We start from the raw sequence: 24968 nt of genomic DNA, 5'->3' as shown, positions 1-24968 counted from the left end.
CATACAGGTCGTTTGTCTCCTTACGTAGGTTTATTCCTAGATATTTTATTCTTTTTGTTGCAATGGTAAATGGGAGTGTTTTCTTAATTTCATTTTCAGATTTTTCATTATTAATATGTAGGAATGCCAGAGATTTATGTGCATTAATTTTGTATCCTGCTACTTTACCAAATTCATTGATTAGCTCTAGTAATTTTCTGGTAGCATCTTTGGGATTCTCTATGTATAGTATCATGTCATCTGCAAACAGTGACAGCTTTGTTTCTTCTTCTCCGATTTGCATTCCTTTTATTTCTTTGTCTTCTCTGATTGCTGTGGCTACAACTTCTAAAACTATGTTGAATAAGAGTGGTGAGAGTGGGCAACCTTGTCTTGTTCCTGATCTTAATGGAAATGGTTTCAGTTTTTCACCATTGAGGATGATGTTGGCTGTGGGTTTGTCATATATGGCCTTTATTATGTTAAGGAAAGTTCCCTCTATGCCTACTTTCGGCAGGGTTTTTATCATAAGTGGGTGTTGAATTTTGTCGAAAACTTTCTCTGCAGTTATTGAGGTGATCATATGGTTTTTCTCCTTCAGTTTGTTAATATGTATCACGTTGATTGATTTGCATATATTGAAGAATCCTTGTATTCCTGGAATAAACCCCACTTGATCATGGTGTATGATCCTTTTAATGTGCTGTTGGATTCTGTTTGCTAGTATTTTGTTGAGGATTTTTACATCTGTGTTCATCAGTGATATTGGCCTGTAGTTTTCTTTCTTTGTGACATCTTTATCTGGTTTTCGTATCAGGGTGACGGTGGCCTCGTAGAATGAGTTTGGGAGTGTTCCTCCCTCTGCTATATTTTGGAAGAGTTTGAGAAGGATAGGTGTTAGCTCTTCTCTAAATGTTTGATAGAAATTGCCTGTGAAGCCATCTGGTCCTGGGCTTTTGTTTGTTGGAAGATTTTAAATCACAGTTTCAATTTCAGTGATTATAATTGGTCTGTTCATAATTTCTATTTCTTTCTGATTGAGTCTTGGCATGTTGTGCATTTCTAAGAATTTGTCCATTTCTTCCAGGTTGTCCATTTTATTGGCATAGGGTTGCTTGTAGTAATCTCTCATGATCTTTTGTATTTCTGCAGTGGCAGTTCTGCTTTTTCATTTCTAATCCTATTGATTTGAGTCTTCTCCCTTTTCTTCTTGATGAGTCTGGCTAATGGTTTATCAATTTTGTTTATCTTCTCAAAGAACCAGCTTTTAGTTTTATTGATCTTTGCTATCATTTCCTTCTTTTCTTTTTCATTTATTTCTGATCTGATATTCATGATTTCCTTCCTTCTGCTAACTTTGGGGTTTTTTTGTTCCTCTTTCTCTAATTGCTTTAGATGCAAGGTTAGGTTTTTTATTTGAGATGTTTTCTGTTTCTTAAGCTAGGATTGTATTGCTATAAACTTCCCTCTTGGAACTGCTTTTGCTGCATCCCATAGGTTTTGGGTTGTCGTGTCTCCATTGTCATTTGTTTCTAAGTATTTTTTGATTTCCTCTTTCATTTCTTCACTGATCACTCGTTATTAAGTAGTGTATTTTTTAGCCTCCATGTGTTTGTATTTTTTACAGATCTTTTCCTGTAATTGATATCTAGTCTCATAGCGTTGTGGTCGGAAAACGTACGTGATACAATTTCAGTTTTCTTAAATTTATGAAGGCTTGATTTGAGACACAAAATATGATCTATCCTGGAGAATGTTCCATGAGCACTTGAGAGAAATGTGTATTCTGTTGTTTTTGGTTGGAATGTCCTATAAATATCAATTAATTCCATCTTGTTTAATGTATCATTTAAAGCTTGTGTTTCCTTGTTTATTTTCATTTTGGATGATCTGTCCATTGGTGAAAGTGAGGTGTTAACGTCCCCTACTCTTTCTGTGTTACTGTCGATTTCCCCTTTTATGGCTGTTAGTATTTGCCTTATGTATTGAGGTGCTCCTAAGTTGGGTGCACAAATATTTACAATTGTTATATCTTCTTCTTGGATCGATCCCTTGATCATTATGTAGTGTCCAACTTCGTCTCTTGTAATAGTCTTTATTTTAAAGTCTATTTTGTCTGATAACGAGAATTGCTACTCCATCTTTCTTTTGATTTCCATTTGCGTGGAATATCTTTTTCCATCCCCTCACTTTCAGTCTGCATGTGTCCCTAGGTCTGAAGTTGGTCCCTTATAGACAGCATATATATGGGTTTTATTTTTGTATCCATTCAGCCAGTCTGTGTCTTTTGGTGGGAGCATTTAATCCATTTACATTTAAGGTAATTATCGATATGTATGTTCCTATTCCCATTTTCTTAGTTGTTTTGGGTTTGTTATTGTAGGTCTTTTCCTTCTCTTGTGTTTCTTGCCTAGAGAAGTTCCTTTAGCATATATTGTAAAGCTGGTTTGGTGGTGCTGAACTCTATCAGGTTTTGCTTGTCTCTAAAGGTTTTAATTTCTCCATCAAATCTGAATGAGATCCTTCCTGGAGAGAGTAATCTTGGTTGTAGGTTTTTCTCCTTCATCACTTTAAATATGTCCTGCCAGTCCCTTCTGGCTTGCAGAGTTTCTGCTGAAAGATCAGCTGTTAACCTTATGGGGATTCCCTTGTGTGTTATTTGTTGTTTTTCCCTTGCTGCTTTTAATATGTTTTCTTTGTATTTAATTTTTGACAGTTTGATTAATATGTGTCTTGGTGTGTTTCTCCTTGGATTTATCCTGTATGGGACTCTCTGTGCTTCCTGGACTTGATTAACTATTTCCTTTCCCATATTAGGGAAGTTTTCAACTATAATCTCTTCAAACATTTTCTCAGTCCCTTTCTTTTACTCTTATTCTTCTGGGATCTGTATAATTCGAATGTTGGTGCGTTTAATGTGGTCCCAGAGGTCTCTGAGACTGTCCTCATTCTTTTGTCTTTATTCTGCTCTGCAGTAGTTATTTCCACTATTTTATCTTCCAGGTCACTTATCCGTTATTCTGCCTCAGTTATTCTGCTACTGATCCCTTCTAGAGTATTTTTTATTTCATTTTTTCTGCTGTTCATCGTTGCTTGTTTCCTCTTTAGTTCTTCTAGTTCCTTGTTAAATGTTTCTTGCATTTTGTCTATTCTATTTCCAAGATTTTGGATCATCTTTACTATCCTTATTCTGAATTCTTTTCCAAGTAGACTGCCTATTTCCTCTTCATTTGTTAGGTCTAGTGGGTTTTTATCTTGCTCCTTCATCTGCTGTGTGTTTTTCTGTCTTCTCATTTTGCTTATCTTACTGTGTTTGGGGTCTCCTTTTTGCAGGTTGCAGGTTCGTAGTTCCCTTTGTTTTTGGTGTCTGTCCCTAGTGGCTAAAGTTGGTTCAGTGGGTTGTGTAGGCTTCCTGGTGGAGGGGACTAGTGCCTGTGTTGTGGTGGATGAGGCTGGATCTTGTCTTTCTGGTGGGCAGGTCCACGTCTGGTGGTGTGTTTGGGGGAGTCTGTGGACTTATTATGATTTTAGGCAGCCTCTCTGCTAATGGGTGGGGTTGTGTTCCTGTGTTGCTAGTTGTTTGGCATAGGGTGTCCAGCACTGTAGCTTGCTGGTCGTTGAGTGGAGCTGGGTGTTGGTGTTGAGATGGAGATCTCTGGGAGATTTTCGCCGTTTGATATTACGTCGAGCTGGGAAGTCTCTTGTGGACCAGTGTCCTGAAGTTGGCTCTGCCACCTCAGAGGCACAGCACTGACTCCTGGCTGCAGCACCAAGAGCCTTTCATCCACACAGCTCAGAATAAAAGGGAGAAAAAGTAGAAAGAAAGATAGGAAGGGAGGGAGGGAGTGAGGGAGGAAGGAAGGAAGGAGGGAAGAGAAAGAAAGAAAGAGAAATAAAATAAAATAAAGTTATTAAAATAAAAAATAATTATTAAGAAAAAAATTGTTTTTAAAAAGTAAAAAAAAAAAAAATTGGACGGATAAAACCCAGGACAAATGGTGAAAGCAAAGCTATAGAGACAAAATCTCACACAGAAGCATACACATACACACTCACTAAAAGAGGAAAAGGGGAAAAAATAATAAATCTTCCTCTCAAAGTCCACCTCCACAATTTGGGATGCTCCTGTTCCTCCACCTTCCCTCCCTCCCTACCTCCTCTTTCTTCTTTCTCCTTCCTTTCTTCCCCTCATTCTTCCTACTCACACACATATACGCAGCTATTTAAGGGGAAAATCAAAGGAAAAAAAGCATTTGAAACCAATAGGAGAGTAGAATTTTGGTATTCTTATTATTCCTATATTAATAGTTGAGTATCGTTCTTAAATCAATGCCAAGTATCTCAGTTGTTTTCAGTAATCTACCAAAGTGCACAAAACTTGAAATATGATTATGTGAGAGAGTTCATCTGGCAGTATATACACTAGCTAGATACGTCTTAAAACTTCCTCTAATAAGTAATAGTTAAAAAACATGTCTGATAAATTTACTTTCTGGGGCTTCCCTGGTGGCGCAGTGGTTGAGAGTCCGCCTGCCGATGCAGGGGACACGGGTTCGTGCCCCGGTCCGGGAGTATCCCACGTGCCACGGAGCGGCTGGGCCCGTGGGCCATGGCCGCTGGGCCTGGGCGTGTGGAGCCTGTGCTCCGCAACGGGAGGGACCACGACAGTGAGAGGCCCACGTACCGCAAAAAAAAAAAAAAAAATTTACTTTCTGAGTCCTGATGAACCTCTAAGGGGGCTGACAATTTTCTGTTTGTTAGGCTAGCTTGTTTGAAGCCAAAAATGGTGTATGCCATATGCTCCAGCATTTGCACTTTGGATTGCTGTATTACTGTTTTTTTCTTCTGTTCTTTTTTCTTCCTAAACAAAGTATATCTTTCCACTTCTAGTGCACTCGACAGATTATCTCTGAGAAGCTGGGCCGTGGATCAAGAACTGTGGACCTTGAACTTGAAGCTCAGATTGATATATTAAGAGATAACAAGAAAAAATATGAAAATATTCTAAAACTGGCTCAGACATTGTCAACCCAGCTTTTCCAGATGGTGCATACCCAAAGGCAACTTGGAGATGCATTTGCTGACCTGAGTTTGAAGTCACTAGAACTCCATGTAAGATTATTTGAAATAACTATTGGGGGGTGAGGGGGATGAAAATGGCAATAGGAGTATACCAAGAGGTAAGTTGTTACATTTCTGATTTGCTGAATTCTTAATAAAATTGTAATCTTGTGGTGTTCTTTAAGGTATTTCATCTAATTTTCAGGAAGGCCCAACTGACTTCTACCAACATAGTGGTCCAGTTGTACCCTCAAGAAGATGTCATCTGGAGGTTTCAGGGCAAGGGAACTTGGTAGAGGAAAGGAAAAAGAGTACTCAGCCTGCTAGAGCCTAGAAAGAATCATAGCTATGTATATAGCTGGGTGTGGGTAAAAAGTAAATTCAGGCACCTATTGAAAATCTCCTGCGTAGTCTCTGAATGTCCTGAGCAAAGAGTAGCTTGCTTGGCTGCATTTGTGATACACTTTTACTGAAATCATTACTGTAAAATTGTGAATTTTAGAATGAAATTATTTTTCTGTATATATCTATATAAGTATTCAGCAAAGCATTATTAACAAATCCTAATAATATCTTAAGTGACTCCTTTTATGTCTTTTTTTTTTCCTCACGTGGAGCCAAAAGGTACAGAAATTCCTTGCCTACAGACTTCTAACTTGTACAGTTAGATAATTTAGAGCATTAAATAATTTGATAATATCTAGTATCTTGGACAAAGAAAGTTTGGCTACAGATGACAATGTTGAGAAAAACATTGAGATTCAATTCTGAGTCATGAGATAGTCAAAAAGAAGAATGAAACTAATATTTAGGAAGCTGAGTTATCATAACAGCTGTAATTATTGAGTATCCAAAATTTCAATATAATGGGCTAGGTGCTTTATAACCATTATATCATGTAATTTATCTAACACTGCAAGAAATGTTATCCCCTATTTATAGATGAGGAAGTTGAGGCCAAGAGAGTTTACGTAGTTTTTATAAACTCACAAAACAAATAAAAGATAGAATTGGAATTTATATCCAGGCCTTTTTGTTTCTCCATGATCTCTTTTTTTTTTAAATAAGAATTAATAGCATTTTTTAAAGTATTTATTTTTTGGCTGCGTCGGGTCTTAGTTGCAGCACACAGCGCACAGGCTCTTTGTTGAGGTGCGCAGGCTCCAGAGCAAGTGGGCTCAGTAGTTGTGGTGCATGGGCTCTCTAGTTGTGGCGTGCAGGCCCAGTTGCCCTGTGGCACGTGGGATCTTAGTTCCCCAACCAGGGATTGAACCAGTGTCCTCTGCATTGCAAGACAGATTCTTAACCACTGGATCACAAGGGAAGTCCCTTTCCATGATCTCTTGCTGTCTCTTTAAATGGAATCTTTAGATGGTCTGTGACCCAGAGAAAAATCCCCACAGTATGGAGAGAGGTAGCCAGAGTATAGGGTCTGGGGAAGTGCTGCAGTAATGTTATCACTGATGCTATATTCAGTAGAACTGATGCTATATTCAGTTATCACTGATGCTATATTCAGTAGAACCTATTAATTATAATAGTTAACAGAGATTGGGGACTTACTATACACTAGATACAGTGGTTTATATGTGTATTAGCTCATCTAATGCCCAGTCTTAGCTAGTAGTACTTTTATTATCTTTCTTTTACAGATGTGAAGTCCTTTTTTTTTTAAACAGAACTGAGAGGGTAATCCTCAGTATTCAAGTCCATTGGACCCAGTTTGAATTTTTGAGTTTTTTATTTGAGCATTTTTAACTCTCTGTAAGGATTGGTATTTCATGACTTTATTCTTTCTTGGAGGTCTTCCAATGAGAAAATTTACTTATGCTTTTAATAGAATAAAACTTGTTATCTTGCAGCTACCATATGGGTCCATTGGAAATCAGACACAATATGGGATCTTAATGATCCTATTTTCCTATATCTTAAAACATTTTGCTGTTTCACCATCTTAGGAATTATTTCGTTATTACTCATCAGTTTTTTCCTACCATGTTAAAAATGACTAAGACAATAAGAAAACTAAAGAATGACAGCATTGCCTAGAAGAATGATACAATAGTGAGATAAATACTTTTTGTTTGTTTGCATTGCCAAAAAGAAATCTGGAGAAACTATTTATGTAGTTGTTTGTTTGTTTTTTAATGTTCGTGCAACACAATTAAGAATTTTGGAATTTTTCATTTTTGCACATAATGGAAAGAGACTACAATACCAGATGAATACATTTCACAATTACTACACAAATCAGAAGATGACTGCAAAAAGATAGCAGTATTGACTCTTAACAGTGATGGCAAAATTGGATAATATCAGTGAAATTGCGGGCTATAAGTATTCCAATGATGATATCCTACGTGAATTTTCTTAAAGAGTCATTGAATAATAATGTATTTTTAAGGACAAAAGGAAATACGGTATTGTGTTAGTCAAGATTCTCCAGAGAAACAGAATCAACAGGATACATAGCTATATAGAGATTTATTTTAAGAAATTGGTTCACATGATTGGCAAGGCTGCTACCCAAAATCTGTAGGGTAGGCTGGCAGGCTGGAGACCCAGGAAAGAGTAGCAGTACAAGTCCAAAGGCAGTCTGCTAGCAGAATTCTTTCTTGTCTAGGGGAGGTCAGTTGTTGTTCTATTAAGGTCTTCAGCTGATTGCATGACACCCGCTCACGTTATGCAGGGCAGTCTGCTTTACTAACAGTACACCAATTAAAATATAAGTCTCATTCAGAAACACCCTCACAGAAACATCAGAATAATGTTTGACCAAATATTTGGACACTGTGACCCAACCAAGTTGATGCACAAACTATCCCAGGTATTTTCATTTAGTGAGTTGTTCAACAGGAGCAACTCCAACAAGCAACATTTTTTTAAAGAATCTGGACCATCCTGTTTTGCTAAGAAGACATGATATTCCTTCTTTTATGATGTTTATGCACCAAAATATACTTGATATATTTGTTAGTGAACAAATGCTGAAAGTAAATGCGTATACAAAAGTGATTTGAAGGAAATATATAATATAGAAATTTTTAAAAATTCATTGAACATTCTAATTGATATTTATAAATGTAAAAGTAATGGTAAACTAGAACCTACTGGAGATGAATTTGAAATCTGGAATCAACATTTACAAGGAGGATGTTTTTGTATCATTCAAGGTTTTCCAGAGAAAGAGCATCAATAGGAGATACACACACACACACACACACACACACACACACACACACACACACACAAAAGATTTATTTTAAGGAATTGGCTGACACTGTTATAGGGATTGGCAAGTCTGCAATCCATAGGGTAGGCCAGAAGGCTGGAAACTTGGACAAGGTTTCTGTGTTACAGTGTTAAGATGGAATTCCTTCTTCTCCAGGAAACCTCAAACTTTTGCTCTTACGACCTTCAGCTGATTAGATGAGGCCCATCATGTTATGGAGGATAATCTCCTTAAAGCCAACTTTAAACCACGTCTTCAGTGTTTATCATCGTAAATGTGGATCACATCACAAAATCTGCACCTTTGTAGCAACATCTAGACTGATGTTTGACCAAACAGCTGGACACCATAGTCTTATCAAGTGGGCACATAAAATTAACCATCACAGTCCACCCTTTGTCAACTTAGCAGCACTTATATGCATCTCTTTAAACCACACTTAATCTCCAAATCAAGACAATAAAGTCTTACTTCCACCTAATGTGATATAACTATCCTGTGTACTATCAAAGACACAGCAACTCTTTCCCTAGAAGATGATGCAAAGTCCTTGGGTGAGGATCACTTTTTTCCTTGATCTCCTGAAACTTAAATACTATGGTGTTAAGTTAACAATAGCTATATATCATGATATAAAGTTAATATATCTTATGTGATAAGGGAGGAAAGATAAGAGAGGGAAGAAAACAAAGGTACTTGCTTTACACACACACACACACACACACACACACAAACATTCATAACAAAGTAAGGAAGAAATAAGAATTATAGTCCTCATTTCTACAAATGGTCACATGGTTGTAGCTTCTTCCACTACCCATTCCATACTGCATTTGTTCTCAGGTAGCACCTCAGTCTGTGGTGGTTCTTTGCCTGGTGAGGTGACCCAAACCATCATTCCTGCAAGGTCCAGACCATTAGCAGTCCTTCGTGAAATGGGCTATTGTAGTTTTCCATTGAAATTAATCACAGGACATGGTAGTAGTAAGGGATCACCTGGGTTCCAGGCTTACTCTTCCTTACCTCCATTGTGGAGGGGCAGTCCAAATTCTCCTTGGTAATCAGGATCAGTCACACCCGCCAACACAGTAACTCCCTTCTTTGCCTGTTGGTTCTTTTTGAGGAAAAGCTTATAGAGTACAGTAAAGAGCTGAGGTCCACTTCCTTCCACCTTATGCCATATTAACTGAGATTTCTGGAAAATACATAGGGCAGGGGCTGGCACATAGTGGCACTAGATAAATTATGATGGTTATGATAGCTGTTGTTGAGATTGTGACATTTGGGGGTTGAGGAAGAATTTATAGATTAGTCCAGTTTCTTCATTTTCTAGAGAAACAACCAATATCCAGCAGTAAAAAAAGTCAAATCTCCTGAAGGGGATAGGAAATGATCTTTTTTTTTTTTTTTTTTTGCTGTACGCGGGCCTCTCACTGTTGTGGCCTCTCCCGTTGTGGAGCACAGGCTCCGGACGCACAAGCTCAGCGGCCATGGCTCATGGGCCCAGCCGCTCCGCGGCATGTGGGATCTTCCCGGACCAGGGCACGAACCCGCAGCCCCTGCATCGGCAGGCGGACTCTCAACCACTGCGCCACCAGGGAAGCCCAGGAAATGATCTTTTAATGAATGCCTGTCATCTGTCAGAAACTTTATACAGGTTGCCTTGTTAGACTTCCTGTCAAGCTTGTAAGGGAATTATCTTCATTTTATTAGTAAGGAAATGGAGGCCCAAAGAATTTGAGTTATTCATGAGAGACACAAATCCATTGAGTGGCAGAATCAAGATATGAATTCCCAAACTGTTTGAATTTCCAAACTGTTTGAATTTCTAAACTAGACTTTTACCATTTTATCACATGCCTTCCTCCTAGTTCTGTTGTACCATGGCACCTTATTAAATTGCATTTTCTCAATTTAGAGGGTAACATCTACATTGAGATTAGGAAAGTTTCCACAGTCCGAATTACTATCAATTGTCAATTAGTTCTTGTGATTCTAGTTTTTTTGCATTATTGTTTAAAATAACTCATTTGTGATTAATTAGGTAATAATATCTATTACTAAAACTAGATGTTTTAGGTCCAATCATATGCTTCTGTTATTTAGTCCTAATGTATAAGCTGAATGGGAAATGGTGGTCATTTATATTTGGTACCTTTACATCTGATAAATACTGTAAATAATGTAGGAGCTGCTGAAGAGAAAATAGTTCAAGTGTTTTGAAACTTCATTCTCTCTATATATAAAGCAAGTAAATTTTTAGATCAAGGAATTGTGTTGGCCTTTCTTCTTCACTGACAGATTAGAACTGCAGCCCTGTTCTTGATACGTATACCCTTTGACTATTAAAATAATGTGTAAAATACCCCTGTCCAACTGAGAATACTAAAATAACTTATCAACTAAATGAAGGTTGAGGCATGTTTTATTTTATTTTCATTGCCAAAAAAGCATATTTAATTATGTATTTATAATGCATATGCATATGTATATTTATTTATTTCTAGTGTCCTAATTGTTTTGTAACATTTACTACTATGTCTCTTGTACCTTACTATAAAAAAGCTTTTTTATTTTAGCAAATTAAGTTTCCAAATTATGCAATAAAATCTGAAGTTTTATGCACATTTTCATCACAGAATTATGGGCGAGATTTACACTCATGAAACAGAACAGTGTCCATTTACTCCTCCTGTCTGCTTTGAATTTAAGGCTGTTTTTCTCATCTGTAAATATAGGATTCCAAATTCTGCTGTATAACATATCAATCTGCAGTGATTTCATCTTACAGTACTCTGTTTTTTTTGTTTATTTGTTGTTAGTAAAAGCACAGCTTTCTAGGTTATATAGATCTCCCTGTGGCTAAATTAGGACTTCTGGCATTTTCAAAGTTAATGTGGAATTGTGGATGTTGAAAACTTTTAGCAATGAACAGTGTTACAGGGATATGATACAATGACATATACTTTGTTATACAGTGAATAGAAAAACTATGATATTTATATCCAACTCAATTTCATATTTTTCTTCCTCTTATTTGGTGATTTTTTAATTTTGCCTTTTACCTCTTAATGAACACCAAAGAAAATAAGAACAATTGTGTGAACTCTTTCTAAGTTTTTTTTTAATGTTCTCTCCTATATTCTATTTCCAGTAACATTTATTTAGTCTTCAATATTGTAACTTAGCTTGTAAAAATGGTGCCAAAACTCTTCAGCTTTTCTGCCTTTTATTTTAGTTTTTACATATATTGATTGATAGTCCTCTTATGTAATCCTTATCTGCCAATATTTGCAAATCAAGGGCTCTACAATTTTGAAGACTGAGTTCCAAGTAAAGAGTTACATGGACCTCTCTTAGATGGAAAATGCTTTTAGCATAATAAAGATAATTTTACTTTCTGTGTTTATTAATTATTGAATATTCTATCACCTGGAAATTTAATTGTACCTATAGCACTAACGTTAAATTTGCATCTTCTAAAATTCTAGTTAATTTAATATTACATTATTTTTTTCAGTTGAAATTTTAAAATGTTTTTAACAAACTCACAATTCTCAAATTGAATGATATATCTTATAATAAGATATGATCAAAGTTTTTATTTGGTCAGATGTGTTCCTGATAATCTGTTAACTAATCAAACTTAGACTGGAAAGCTTTCTCTGCTCAAAATTTAGAGTTAGCCCTTGCCATTCATATGTTAAGGAGTCATGTGTAATGTTTGCTAAGCTAAGACTCAGTTTATTCAGAGAAAATGAACTAAAACTGGTGTTGAGTGATCTTTCCTCAGCTGTTTGTCCAGATAGATCTGAGCTTGGGAGTCAACTGGTTGCTAAGTTTACAAAGAAGTGTGTATTGTTAATATTTATACTTTAAGGAGATTCAGTCAAAACACAAAAATTACAATCTATTTTATGTCTGAAGGTTTTAGCCAATTGTTACCTAATTTGGTTGTGAAAGTTAAAGTTTCTCTGATTAATAATCTGCTATAGTTTTCTTCTTAACAGCTGTGCTTACAGTATAATAGAAACAAAACGTAGAAATGAAAATAATTTTTCTAGTACAAAGTAGTTTCACTTTTTAAAATTATTTGATTTTAGCTATGCCTCAGAGCTGAACAATTTGGTTTATTCGACTTTTTCTGGAATTCTGTAGCTAGTTGTGATTTAGATTCCTTTTATTTATTTAAACATTGAAAGAGAAAACTTCTAAAGCTAGATTTCTAAATCAGATATTTTCCCAATAGTGATATGTTTGAGATTTTCTTTAGTCACATTTACTAATTTGTAACTGGATAAATTAAGATGACTTTTTTGTTTTAGGAAGAATTTGGCTATAATGCAGATACACAGAAACTGCTGGCTAAAAATGGAGAAACTCTTCTAGGAGCCATTAATTTTTTCATTGCCAGTGTGAACACTTTGGTGAATAAAACAATTGAGGATACATTAATGACTGTGAAACAGTATGAAAGTGCCAGGTAGGTATAGATTTTCATTATATTGTCTGTTTTACCAGGTGGTACATAATTTGGTTAAGGTCTTGGGTTGCAAATAAGAGAAACTGACTCTGGCCAATATGGGCAGAAAAAGAATTTATTAGAAGGTTATAGGGTAGCCCACAGAGCTAACAGAAAGGCAGGAGAACAGATTCTAGAAACAAGCAAGAACCAAAGCCAAGTTAATGCCTCAGAAGAATCTAATTAGGGTACCTGATGCTGCTACAGCTCCCATAAATAAAAATTTCCAAAAGCTCCTGAGTACCTTGCTTCATTGCATTGAGAGTATCCGGTTGAGCGCTGGCCATGTGCCCAAACCCTGCCTGCTAGGGAATAGGGAGGTGGAGGAGCTCCCGGCTCCAGCTTCCTTGGAAGAGGACAGGGCCTTGTGTTCTGCCAGGTAGATACCAGATGCCCTTTCTAATCTGGCCTAAGCCTGCCTCTTCAATCATACTACCACTGCTTCCCTATAAGCAGTTACACTGCTTCCGCAACAGCCAGATTCATAGTTTCAATTTCTCTTGAATATACTGGCTCATTTCTGCCTCCATGATTTTGTTTATGTTGGTTATTCAGATTATAACCAGGCTTCACAATCTTCCAAATTTTACCTTTTACATAAATTATTTACCTTAAATTTTCATAGTTGTTTATAATGCAGTGTTTTCATACATCTTTTTTTTTTTTTTTTTTTTTTGCGGTACGCGGGCCTCTCACTGTTGTGGCCTCTCCTGTTGCGGAGCACAGGCTCTGGACTCACAGGCTCAGCAGCCATGGCTCACGGGCCCAGCCACTCCGCGGCATGTGGGATCTTCCCGGACCGAGGCACGAACCCGTGTCCCGTGCATCGGCAGGCGGATTCTCAACCACTGCGCCACCAGGGAAGCCCTCATACATCTTTTTATACACACACACACACACACACACACACAATTTCCCTATCTCATAACCATCCTGTTAGGTAAACAAAATGCATATTAATCGGTACTTAGAAATGTCTAAAAAGTAGCAGATCTACGATAGCATTTTTCAACTTTGATTCCAGGCCCAGTTTTTTTCCCCCACTCATTCCTGTCCCCTTTGAGTTTTTTTCCTCTGAACACTTGATTTCTTTATTTTCTGTTATACTTTTTATAGCATAGTTGAAGATAGTGCAAACTTTACCTTTTGGGTATATAACTTTACTTTTGGCCTCTTGATGTAGTTTAATAATGTGAGAAATGCCTATGAAAACTCTAAACTCATCTAGTCTTTTTGCTATTGAGTGCTTTTTCTGAAGTATATATGTCCTTATGCTTTATATAGCTAAAAGCCCAAACCACTTGGAAAGTTAACTTTTTTTTTTCTTAAAATTTATTGGTGGTAGTTACTGAAAACATTTTTGTACCTTATAAACACTTACACAATTCCAATTCAAGCTATAAAAAGTTACTACCATGTTCTGTCTGTAGCTTACCTTTTTACACACACCCTCCTTACTCTCCTGAAACTCTTTTTTTTTTCTATTGAACTATAGTTGATTTACAGTATTACAGTATTGTGTATAGCAAAATGATTCAGGTATGTATATATTCTTGTTCAGATTCTTTTCCTTTATAGGTTATTACAAGATACTGAATATAGTTCCTTGTGCTATACAGTAAATCCTTGTTGTTTATGTATTTTATATATAGTGGTATGTATCTGTTATCCCTCCCCCCTTTCCCCTTTGGTAACCAAAAGTTTGTTTTCTATGTGTATGAGTCTGTTTCTGAGTTGTAAATAAGTTCATTTGTATTATTTTTCAGATTCCACAAATAAGTGATATCATGTAGTATTTGTCTTTCTCTGTCTGACTTAGTTCACTTAGTATGGTAATCTCTAGGTCCATCCATGTTGCTACAAATGGCAATATTTCATTCTTTTTTATGGCTGAGTAGTATTCCATTGTATATATGTAACACATCTTTATCCACTCATCTCTCAGTGAACACTTAGGTTGCTTCCATGTCTTGGTTATTGTAAGTAGTGTTGTTGTGAACATTGGGGTGCATGTATCTTTCTGAATTAGAGTTTTCATCTTTTCCAGATAAGAGCCCAGGAGTGGGATTGCTGGATCATATGGTAACTCTATTTTTTGTTTTTTAAGGTACCTCCATACTGTTTTCCATAGTGACTGCACCAATTTACAGTCCCACCAACAGTGTAGGATGGTTCCCTTTTCTCCAGAACCCCTCTAGCATTTATTTATTATTTGTAGACTTTTTTTTGATGATGGTCACTCTGACTGGTGTGAGGTGATACCTCATTGTAGTTTTGATTTGCATTTCTCTAATAATTAGAGATGTTGAGCAACCTTTCATGTGCCTAGTGGATGTCTGTATGTCTTCTCTGGAGAAATGTCTATTTAGGTTTTCTTCCCATTTTTTAATTGGGTTTTTTTTTGATATTGAGTTGTGTGAGCTGTTTGTATAGTTTGGAAATTAAATCCTTGTTGGTCACATCGTTAGCAAATATTTTCTCCCAGTCCATACATTGTCTTTTCGTTTTGTTTATGGTTTCCTTTGATGTGCAAAAGCTTATGTTTGATTAGGTCCCATTTGTTTATTTTTGCTTTTGTTTCTATTGCCTTGGGAGACTGATCTAAGAAAATATTGCTACATTTGATGTCAGAGAATGTTTTACCTATGTTCTCTTCTAGGAGTTATAAGGTGTCATGTTTTATACTTAAGTCTTTAAGCCATTTTGAGTTTGGTTTTGTGTATGGTGTGAGGGTGTGTTGTAACTTCATTGATTTACATGCGGCTGTCCAGCTTTCCCAACACCACTTGTGGAAGAGACTGTCTTTTCTCCATTGTATATTCTTGCCTCTTTTGTCAAAGATTAATTGACCATAGGTGTATGGGTTTATTTCTGGGCTCTCTGTTCTGTTCCATTGATCCATATGTCCATTTTTGTGCCAATACCATGCTGTTTTGATTACTGTAGCTTTATAGTATTATCTGAGGTCTGGGAGGGTTATGCCTCCTGCTTTGTTCCTTTTCCTCCAGATTGCTTTGGCAGTTCTGGGTCTTTTATGGTTCCCTACAAATTTTAGGATTATTTGTTCTACTTCCGTGAAAAAAGTCATGGGTAATTTGAATAGCGATCTCATAAAATCTGTAGATTGCTTTAGGTAGTATGGCAATTTTAATAATATTAATTTTTTCCAATCCAAGAGTGTGGGATATCTTTCCATTTCTGTGAGTCACCTTCAATTTCCTTTATCAGTATTTTATAGTTCTTAGCATATAGGTCTTTCACCTCCTTGGTTAGGTTTATTGCTAGGTTTGTTTTATTTTGTTTTGTTTGTTTTGTTTGATGTGATTTTAAACGGGATTTTTTTTTTTTATGGAAGGTTAACTTTTGATCTTTGCACAAGAAAAGATGCTTCTATCCTATGCTGTGTTTGTAATTTTCAGTTTAGTATTAACATACTAAATCAGATTCTTACCAGATCTCAATCAGATTCTTAATGACTTGGATAGGAAGGTCAAGACAAATAGCTGTGGTTGTCAGGTGGGAGAAGGACACAGATGGATCTGTGTGCCTTATTTAGGATTTGGGCTTGGTTTTTTATTTTTCTTTATTGTTTGAAGTATTTACTAACATTGTATTAAAATCAGAAGGTGGGAACAAAGAAACAGAAGAAATCTTATCAATATGATTTCCCTCAATAACATTGCAGGAATGTCTCAATAAGGTATCTTCCAGTGGGACTTGCTTCAGTTCCCAGTAACTGGTTTTCCAGTCTCTGTTTAAATCCTTTCATGGGCATTGCCAGTATTTTTCAAAGTATATACATTATTTCAAAGTATATACATTTATTATGTAAATTTTTCACTTCTGTAAACTCTGGTTCTTTTCCAAATCTATCTATTCCTTACTCTTAGTATCCTAATTTGTTTTCCCTTTTACCTGTTTAATCATTTTAAGCATTCTTATTTTCTAGTCTAAAAAGATTTTAAATATGTGCTTTTGAAGATGAAAATTCTTTTGTTCCAAAAGTATCCCCTATCACTTCCCAGTTAAGAACTACATGAATCTAGTTTCTATAGACTTTGTAATTGTCCACCTGTCCTGAAATATATTTTAGCTACTATTTTTAGTTTTAGGTATTTTAAAATATAAAATATATTTCATTTGAAGTATGTCATATGTTTCTCTTCAGCCTTAATTTCTAACATGCTTTTAAAAATATTAACCCATATTAAAGAAAGACAAATATATTACATGTCACTGTTCGTACAGAAAACATTTTATATTTAATTTGCAAAGGAGAAAAATAAGCCTCTAGAGGTTAAATGGTTTGTTCGCAGGAATCAGTTTCAAAGCCAAAATGAAAACCCATGGGCTCCTTACCTTCTATTTTTGATCATTAGGCCTCAAGCCTGAACTGGACTAATCTCAAATTTTCACATCTGATTATAAAAAATAATTTTCATGTCTTATGATGAGGAATCTGACTTAATGTACAATGTGATATAAAATCTCAATTTATCCAATGTATAGGTTTGTTTAAAACTTTTGAGCAAAATTATAAACCAGGTTATATGTACTTGGTAGCTGGTTATCAGGAAACCTTTAGAATACCTCTGTGTGTACTTTAAAAACCAACAACAGTAATGACCTCATCCCATAATTTATTCTCTTTTATTGAAATTGCAATATATGATTTTATTCATTAAGCTTGGCTTGGTGGTTAACTTTTCTGTACATTTATGGAGTAGCTGAGGCATTGACTAGTTGTAACACTAAAACATTGTCTACTGAGGGATAACACTGAAAAAGAATCCCAGATTAAAAGTTTCTCAGTAGCTGAATTTTCTTCTCTGTCAAAACCAGAATTTATTGAGTTTTAGGGCAAGGGTCAGCTATTTGATCAGCACAAAAAGTGGCAGTTTAGGCAAATGTCCGGGTGGCCTTTTAATGCTCCCTATTATGTATTGTACAAGTATTTCCTAGCTGTCTGGTGCTTCGTGTATAGAAAATCTTATAACAGCCCATTCAACACTTCTCCATAGCAGCACCAACAAGGGAGCCTATTGTGGTCAAAACTTTTCAGATGTGGACACCTGTTCTCTAGAAGTTTTATAGAAGCCATAAAGTAACCAGCTATCACTAACTTTATTGGTATGGACTCAGGGCAGACTGGCAACCTTGAAGTGAAGAGTTGCATTTTGAAAACTTAGTATACTTCTCTTCCTAGTGTTAATGAGCACTGTTAGATAAACTCCTAGGGGAAGTTTTAGTTTGACACCATCTACAAACTGGATATAAATGAAAGCATATAAGGTCAGTATTATAACTGTGTTTAAATTAATTGCTGTTATTTAAAAGTATACCCGAGGCTATGAGGAATATTTGTCTTCACATTAAATCACCACACATTACTGTTTATTTTTGTCTACTTCTCTCTCATTTTTTACTGTTTTTAGTATGTTTGCTTCAGGCCATCCCTCTTCTAATTTGGCTGAAATAATAAGCCCTCTAAACATATTAGTTATTGGCAGGTGTCCCAAGTACTTTGTACATACATTTTTTTGTGGAGATTATTATTTCCATTTGTAGATGAAAAACTGAAGCAGAAGGAGAGAAAAAAAAACTAGCTCAAGACATTAGAGCCAGTAAAGGGCAGACTGGTCATGCAATTTGGCCATAGAACCCATGGAATTTAACTTGCTATCCCATGTCAGTCTTGCCTCCCAAATTTTTAGTAACTGTCTCCTCCTCCTTAGCTTTACTACCATTATCCTTCCTGATTTAGTGACTCATTTCTCTTTTGCCCAGTCTTCTAATTGGTTTCCTTGCTTCTGATTTCTTAATCTTCTACTCTGGTCCATCCTCCATGCCTTATATTGCCACTAGAGTCACCTTTCTATCCTGAGCGAATAGAATGTGTCACTTTCTAGATCAAAGTTCTTCCATGGCTTTCCGTCACTTGTCCTACTGGAGTCAGTCTGATCCCTTTAATATGGCCCTGCTTAATCTCAATCCTGCCTTCCTGTCTGATACTAATTCCTTTCGTTATCTTATTCCAACTTCAGGTTCTAAATTATTGAATTACTTCCCAAATGTGTCATGGTATCTTACAAATCTATGCCTTTGTTCATGCTGTTCTCTTCCTGAAATATTCTGCCAATCTCCCGGCCCCAATCCACCTCATAAACTCTTACCATCCTTTGAAATTTAATTGTTTTAATTCTCTTCTGAGATGCCTTTTCAGATACCTGATTAAGTAATTCTTCCTCTTAATTTCCACCATACCTTATCTTCCTTCCCCCATGGCAGTATCCATTATCTCATTTTGTTGTTGTGTTTAAGAGCTTCTCTCCCTCCAGGCTGTTAGCTTCTTGAAGATAAGCTATGAAGATGAGCAGATAGTTTTCCTTTCTAGCACAGTGCCTGGAACATAAAATGTTAATACTTAATGTTTGTTGAATGAATCATTGTATCGATGAATAAATAAATGATATGCTTTTGACCCTGAAAGATAAAGTTACTAAATTTAGCACGAGTTGAGAATAAATTAGGCTTGGTGTGAGGGACTGATGTGTTCTTTCTCAAGTCGTATATACATTCTAGAGTAAGTTGTTTATTAATTCCTGAAATAGGAGATATGAATTGTACTATAGATATTTTAATAAAGAGCTTTAGTTTTAGGGCATAAGTTTGTGGTGCTGATTTTGACTAAATTAGAGATCACTTTGCTTCTTCCTAGCTGAGTACTGAATAGTTGACACTGCTAGATAAGTCACTGTTTAATTAGCAAGGTAATGCTATACCTACACGGGTGCTTTGACAGAGGTATTGTAACGTGCTGTGGGATTGTGGTTTGTTGGTGGTGGGGTAATTATTTCAGTTAGTGGTGGCAGAGTATTAGGAGAGGCATCTCAGGGAGCACAAGGTGATAAGTGCTCTGTAGTAGATGCCACTGTCACATTCTAAATACTAATGTTACGGAAATCCGTCTAGAGTTCCCATACGGTAGTCACTAGGCACATGTGTCTATGGATTATGAAATGTGGCTAGCCTGAATTGAGATGTGATGGAAGCTTAAAACACAATGGGGACTTCCCTGGTGGCACAGTGGTTAAGAATCCGCCTGCCAATGCAGGGGACACAGGTTGGAGCCCTGGTCCAGGAAGATCCCACATGCCACGGAGCAACTAAGCCCATGCACCACAACTACTGAGCCTGAGCTCTAGAGCCCGCGAGCCACAATTACTGAGCCCGCATGCCACAACTACTGAAGCCCTCGTGCCTAGAGCCTGTGCTCCACAACAAGAGAAGCCACCGCAATGAGAAGCCCGTGCACCTCAACAAAGAGCAGCCCCCGCTCGCTGCAACTAGAGAAAGCCCGCGCGCAGCAACGAAGACCCAATGCAGCCAAAAAATAAAATAAATTTAAAAGTTTTTAATTAATTTTTTAAAAAACAATGGATTTCAGAGACTCAGTCCCCCCTCCCCCAAAAGTAAAATAGTTCATTAGCAATTTTTTTGCATTGATATATGTTGCAGAGATAATATTTTGGATATATTGTGTAAAATTAAATATACTGTTAAACAGGTGAAGTTAACTTTTATTATTTTAACATGACTGCTAGAATATTTAAGTTACATATGTGGCTTGCATTATATTTCTGTTGTGCATTGCTGACCTAGACTATACTTTAAGAAGTGCCAGCCCACAGTTAACTCCCTTTTACGAGTTAGTTTATGTCATTCTAAAGTCTACTATCCCAACACAGCCAAAATTAAAAAAAAGAAGAAGAAGAAGTAGTCTACTATCCTCACCTGCTTTGCCTTATCAATATTAACCAATTCACATGGGGGGTTGATCACTACCCTGATCTTGCTAGTAGTACGTTTTAACATCTGTTTTTTAAACTGGTTTTTATTTATTTTTTTTAGCCTCATGGCACGTGGCATCTTAGTTCCCCCACCAGGGATTTACCTGGCACCCCCTACATTGGAAGCACAGAGTCTTAACCACTGGACCACCAAGGAAGTCCCTAAACTGGTTTTTTAAATTGTGGAGGGACCTCCCTGGTGGTCCCGTGGTTAAGAATCCACCTTCCAATGCAGGGGACCCGGGTTTGATCCCTCGTCGGGAAACTAAGATCGAATGTGCCGCGGGACAACTAAGCCCACACACCGCAACTACTGAGCCTTTGTGCTCTGGAGCCTGTGTGCCGCAACTAGAGAGAAGCCCACACGCTGCAGCAAAGAGCCCGTGAGCCACAACAAAAGATCCAATGTGCCGCAACTAAGACCCAATGCAGCCAAAAATAAATAAATAAATATTTTAAAAATAAATAAATAAACTGGAAATTTTACTCTTCAGTTAATACTGTTCTTGGAAAGGAATAGTTAATGAGATTAAGAAGCAGCCCCTCCCCTCCCACCATGCTTATATTAATAGCTCTTTGTACTAAAGAAGTACTTGATTTTTGTGTTTTTGTGGTACGCGGGTCTCTCACTGCTGTGGCCTCTCCCATTGTGGAGCACAGGCTCTGGACGTGCAGGCTCAGCGGCCATGGCTCACGGGCCTAGCCGCTCCGCGGCATGTGGGATCCTCCCGGACCAGGGCACGAACCCGTGTCCTCTGCATCGGCAGGCGGACCCCCAACCACCGCGCCACCAGGGAAGCCCAGAAATACTTGATTTTAAAGGCGTAAGTTGGGCTTCCCTGGTGGCGCATTGGTTAGGAATCTGCCTGCCGATGCAGGGGACACGAGTTCGAGCCCTGGTCCAGAAAGATCCCACATGCCACAGAGCGGCTAAGCCCATGCGCCACAACTACTGAGCCTGCTCACCTAGAGCCCATGCTCCCCACAAGAGAAGCCACTGAAATGAGAAGCCTGCGCACCGCAACAAAGAGTAGCCCCTAGTCGCCGCAACTAGAGACAGCCTGCGCGTAGCAAGGAAGACCCAACGCAGCCAAAAATTAATTAATTAAATTTTTTAAAAATAAAAAAAAGCATAAGGTGTCAAATATGCGTGAGAATTATTATATATTAATGTATAATATGGAACTATTATGTAGTTCCACTTCACGTCCTGAAGTTATTTCACACTGTCTTTGTAGTGTGCTTCACTTACTCTCTTCTTTCCAGAATTGAATATGATGCATATCGTACTGATTTGGAAGAACTGAATCTTGGACCACGTGATGCAAACACTCTGCCAAAGATTGAGCAATCACAGCATTTGTTCCAAGCACATAAGGAAAAATACGATAAAATGCGCAACGATGTTTCTATCAAGTTGAAATTTCTAGAAGAAAATAAGGTAAATTTATTCTTTACCTTCTGAGATCTTTCTGTGGACTTTAAAGTCACCCTAAAGAGAGATAAATAGAAAGTTTTTTGTTTCTGTTAACTGTCTTTCATTATAGAATTGACCCTTGAACAGCTTGGGGGTTAGGGGTGCCAACCCTCCATACAGTCAGAAATCCACATGTTGGTCCCCCGAATCGAGGGTTCCCCAGAGTCTGCGCTTCCACATCTGCAGGTTCAACCAACCACAGATCATGCAATTCTGTAGTATTTACTGTTGAAAAAACTTCACATATATGTGGACCCATGCAGTTCAAACCTATGTTGTTCAAGGGTCAACTTTGGAATTGTTGGAAATGGGATTCCACTTATAATCAGCGTTTTAGTTTTTAGAAGTACATAAAATATATTTACCTTTCTGTCATAAAAGTCATCTTTCACATGTAACAATTGGCAAAAAATACTTGATGTTGATCTTCAGATTGGTGTTGGTATCAAGTGCTTTAAAAAGTTGCATAATGATAGATTCTGTTCTGAATATTTTGAAAAATTTTTATTAATGGTAGGTACAGATTTCAGGAAGGGGACATCATTCTTCCCAGTAACTAATAAATGAGGAATGACTGAAAGGTTCCGTTGAGGGCTGCAGTTAGCATAACCTAGAATAAATAAGCCAGGAAACCAATTTTATACATTATTTTCATGTAACATGAATACATCCAAGGACTAGAACAGTAAGATCTGAGATGGACCTGCTTTCCTTGGAGGTAGACTCAGGTAATAACAGGCTCCCGAGCTTTGGTTTAAGTGAAGGACAGGTTCCCATGTTTAACATTACATGCATATTCAGTTCGGGGAGGGGGATTGCAGTTCTGAAAATGGAAGAGCCAGTAGTGAGCTAGGTACAGAGGAGGTGTAGATCAGTCCTCTGGAGGTGGGGTCTCATCATTGCACATTGGTGGTCCCCTTTCTGCGCTTTTCACATCCTCTGAAGTCATAATAGACCTTCAGCTCTGCTTTCTTCCAGGTATCGTCTTAATATTAATTTTCTTCAGTTCTAACTGTCTGTTGATATCTTCTTGTTTTCCTTAACATTTCCTTAGAAACTCTTCTGGCTACCATAAGAGCTGCATACATTTCCTTCAGGCCAGCAGTATCACGCACTTGTTTTGTTAGCTACAATGGGTGAAAAGTACTGATTTTCCATTACACTGAAACCATTATAGTGTCAGTAAAGGAAACCTCAGCGGAGTCAGGAGACAGCTTGCCCAGCACCATTCAGACAAGAGCACAGTGAGCCTTTTAGCGTTCATTAGCTGAGCACGTGAGATGGCATTCATTTCAGTCATCTGGTTTAATATTTTGAAGGATAGGAATATGTCAATACTTAGATATAGACATATATTTTAAATAAAAATATTTTTTACGTACTCCCCTAGAATCAGCATGGTACAGTGTGGTGCTAAATGAAATATGCTAGCATTTTATGGGCTCTACATAAAGCTAATTTGAATGGAAAGAAAGGAATTTGTCTAATTTGGGGGTTCAGGACCTCTGCTAATAGAGAAAATTATTTTAGGAAATGTTTAAAATGGTAATTGTGGTCTATTGGAATCTATTGGTATTTATTGTGTGCTATTCTCTGGATAGTGAGATTATGGGTAATTTTGTTTTCTATGTATTTTTCTGTATTTTAGACATTTTCAATGAAAAGTTACATTGCTTTTATAAAAAGGAGAGAAACATTTTGAAAGAATTAGTATCCCTAAACCATCTATGTTTATATGGTTCTTGCCAGAGTAAATAAAAATAAGCAAATTATACAAAGATAAATAATGTCTGTGTGACTGCTGCTTCTCTTACTATGTAACTGTTTTTGAAACTTGGCAGTAGATCTCCAGATTTAGACATGAATCAGGGAAGGCAGTTATTTGTCAGTTACTAGGCATTTTATTTATATTCTCTCACTTAATCCTCATAACAACCTTCACACTCAGGAGACACACTGAGAAGTGAGGAAAGAAGAGACCAGCCAGGTCATCTCTGTAAATTGTACATGTCAGTCAGGTGGCTCTCATATCCAATTTTATCTTATTGGCATTGAAGAATTTTTAAAGTTGCGAGTAACAGAAAATTATGACTTAAAAACACTCTTCAGGCACCGTAGTAAGGGTCTCGACTAGGTTCACTGCATTAACAGAGAAAGGAAAGAGCAGTGGCTTCAAGGCTGCATGACAGGAATTAGGAAATCAACATAGGAAGCTGGTTTGGCCTGAAGCTTAGGGATGAAGGTTGGGAACTTGTTCTATTTAACCCAGTATTTAGTTTGAAATGACAACAAGATATTCACATGGAAACAATTGGTAGGAAGTTTATGATGTGGGTTTGCAGTTTGGATGAACAAAGTCAGGGTTCCAGAGATAAAGGTTTAGAAGTCATTACTTTGAGAATAGTGTTGTCATTGTCACAGCTTCTCTTCTTTCAACCTTCCTTACTATAAAATTTTAAAAATTGCCTTTATTCTCAAGGATTTCATGTTCTTAGAGAGCCTAGACATATTCTTTGTTTGGGGTTTTCCGCAGTTGTCATCAAGCTAAGTTTCAGTTTCAACTCAGTAATCATTAATCAGCTATGTCTAAACTAAAATCTGAAAGAAACTCTGATCTTTTTATCTTTTGTGTTTAATTCTTTAAAACTACAAAAAGATAATGTTTTTCATCTCTGTTATTTTAAGCAATAAACAACTATAATTTGGGTGAAGACTTAGATCCATGAGAAAATTTTTCTTTGTTTTTTATTATTGTTGTTGAGCAACTTTTACCCTTTTCTCTTCTTTTATAGCTCTAACAAAGGGAGGAAAAAGCAAGCCTTTAGGCCTAGGAATTGCCTGTCATTC

At 37.0% G+C, this 24968-nt stretch overlaps 1 protein-coding gene across 8 annotated transcripts in view; it reads left to right on the top strand.

The window, feature by feature from the left end:
- ARFIP1 (ADP ribosylation factor interacting protein 1) overlaps positions 1-24968 on the top strand; it is a 130510-nt gene that overhangs the window by 79199 nt on the left and 26343 nt on the right. For all 8 annotated transcript variants that reach the window (XM_032633125.1, XM_032633122.1, XM_032633124.1 and 5 more), the window contains 3 exons: positions 4870-5091; positions 12598-12755; positions 21911-22085. In XM_032633125.1, the coding sequence (XP_032489016.1) occupies positions 4870-5091; positions 12598-12755; positions 21911-22085 (555 nt within the window). The remainder of the gene's footprint in view (positions 1-4869; positions 5092-12597; positions 12756-21910; positions 22086-24968) is intronic.

Source organism: Phocoena sinus, chromosome 5 (assembly GCF_008692025.1).
Source record: "Phocoena sinus isolate mPhoSin1 chromosome 5, mPhoSin1.pri, whole genome shotgun sequence".
NCBI lineage: Eukaryota > Metazoa > Chordata > Mammalia > Artiodactyla > Phocoenidae > Phocoena > Phocoena sinus.
Note: the sequence above shows the minus strand (reverse complement) of the source record. Positions and strands in the feature narration are given on the sequence as shown.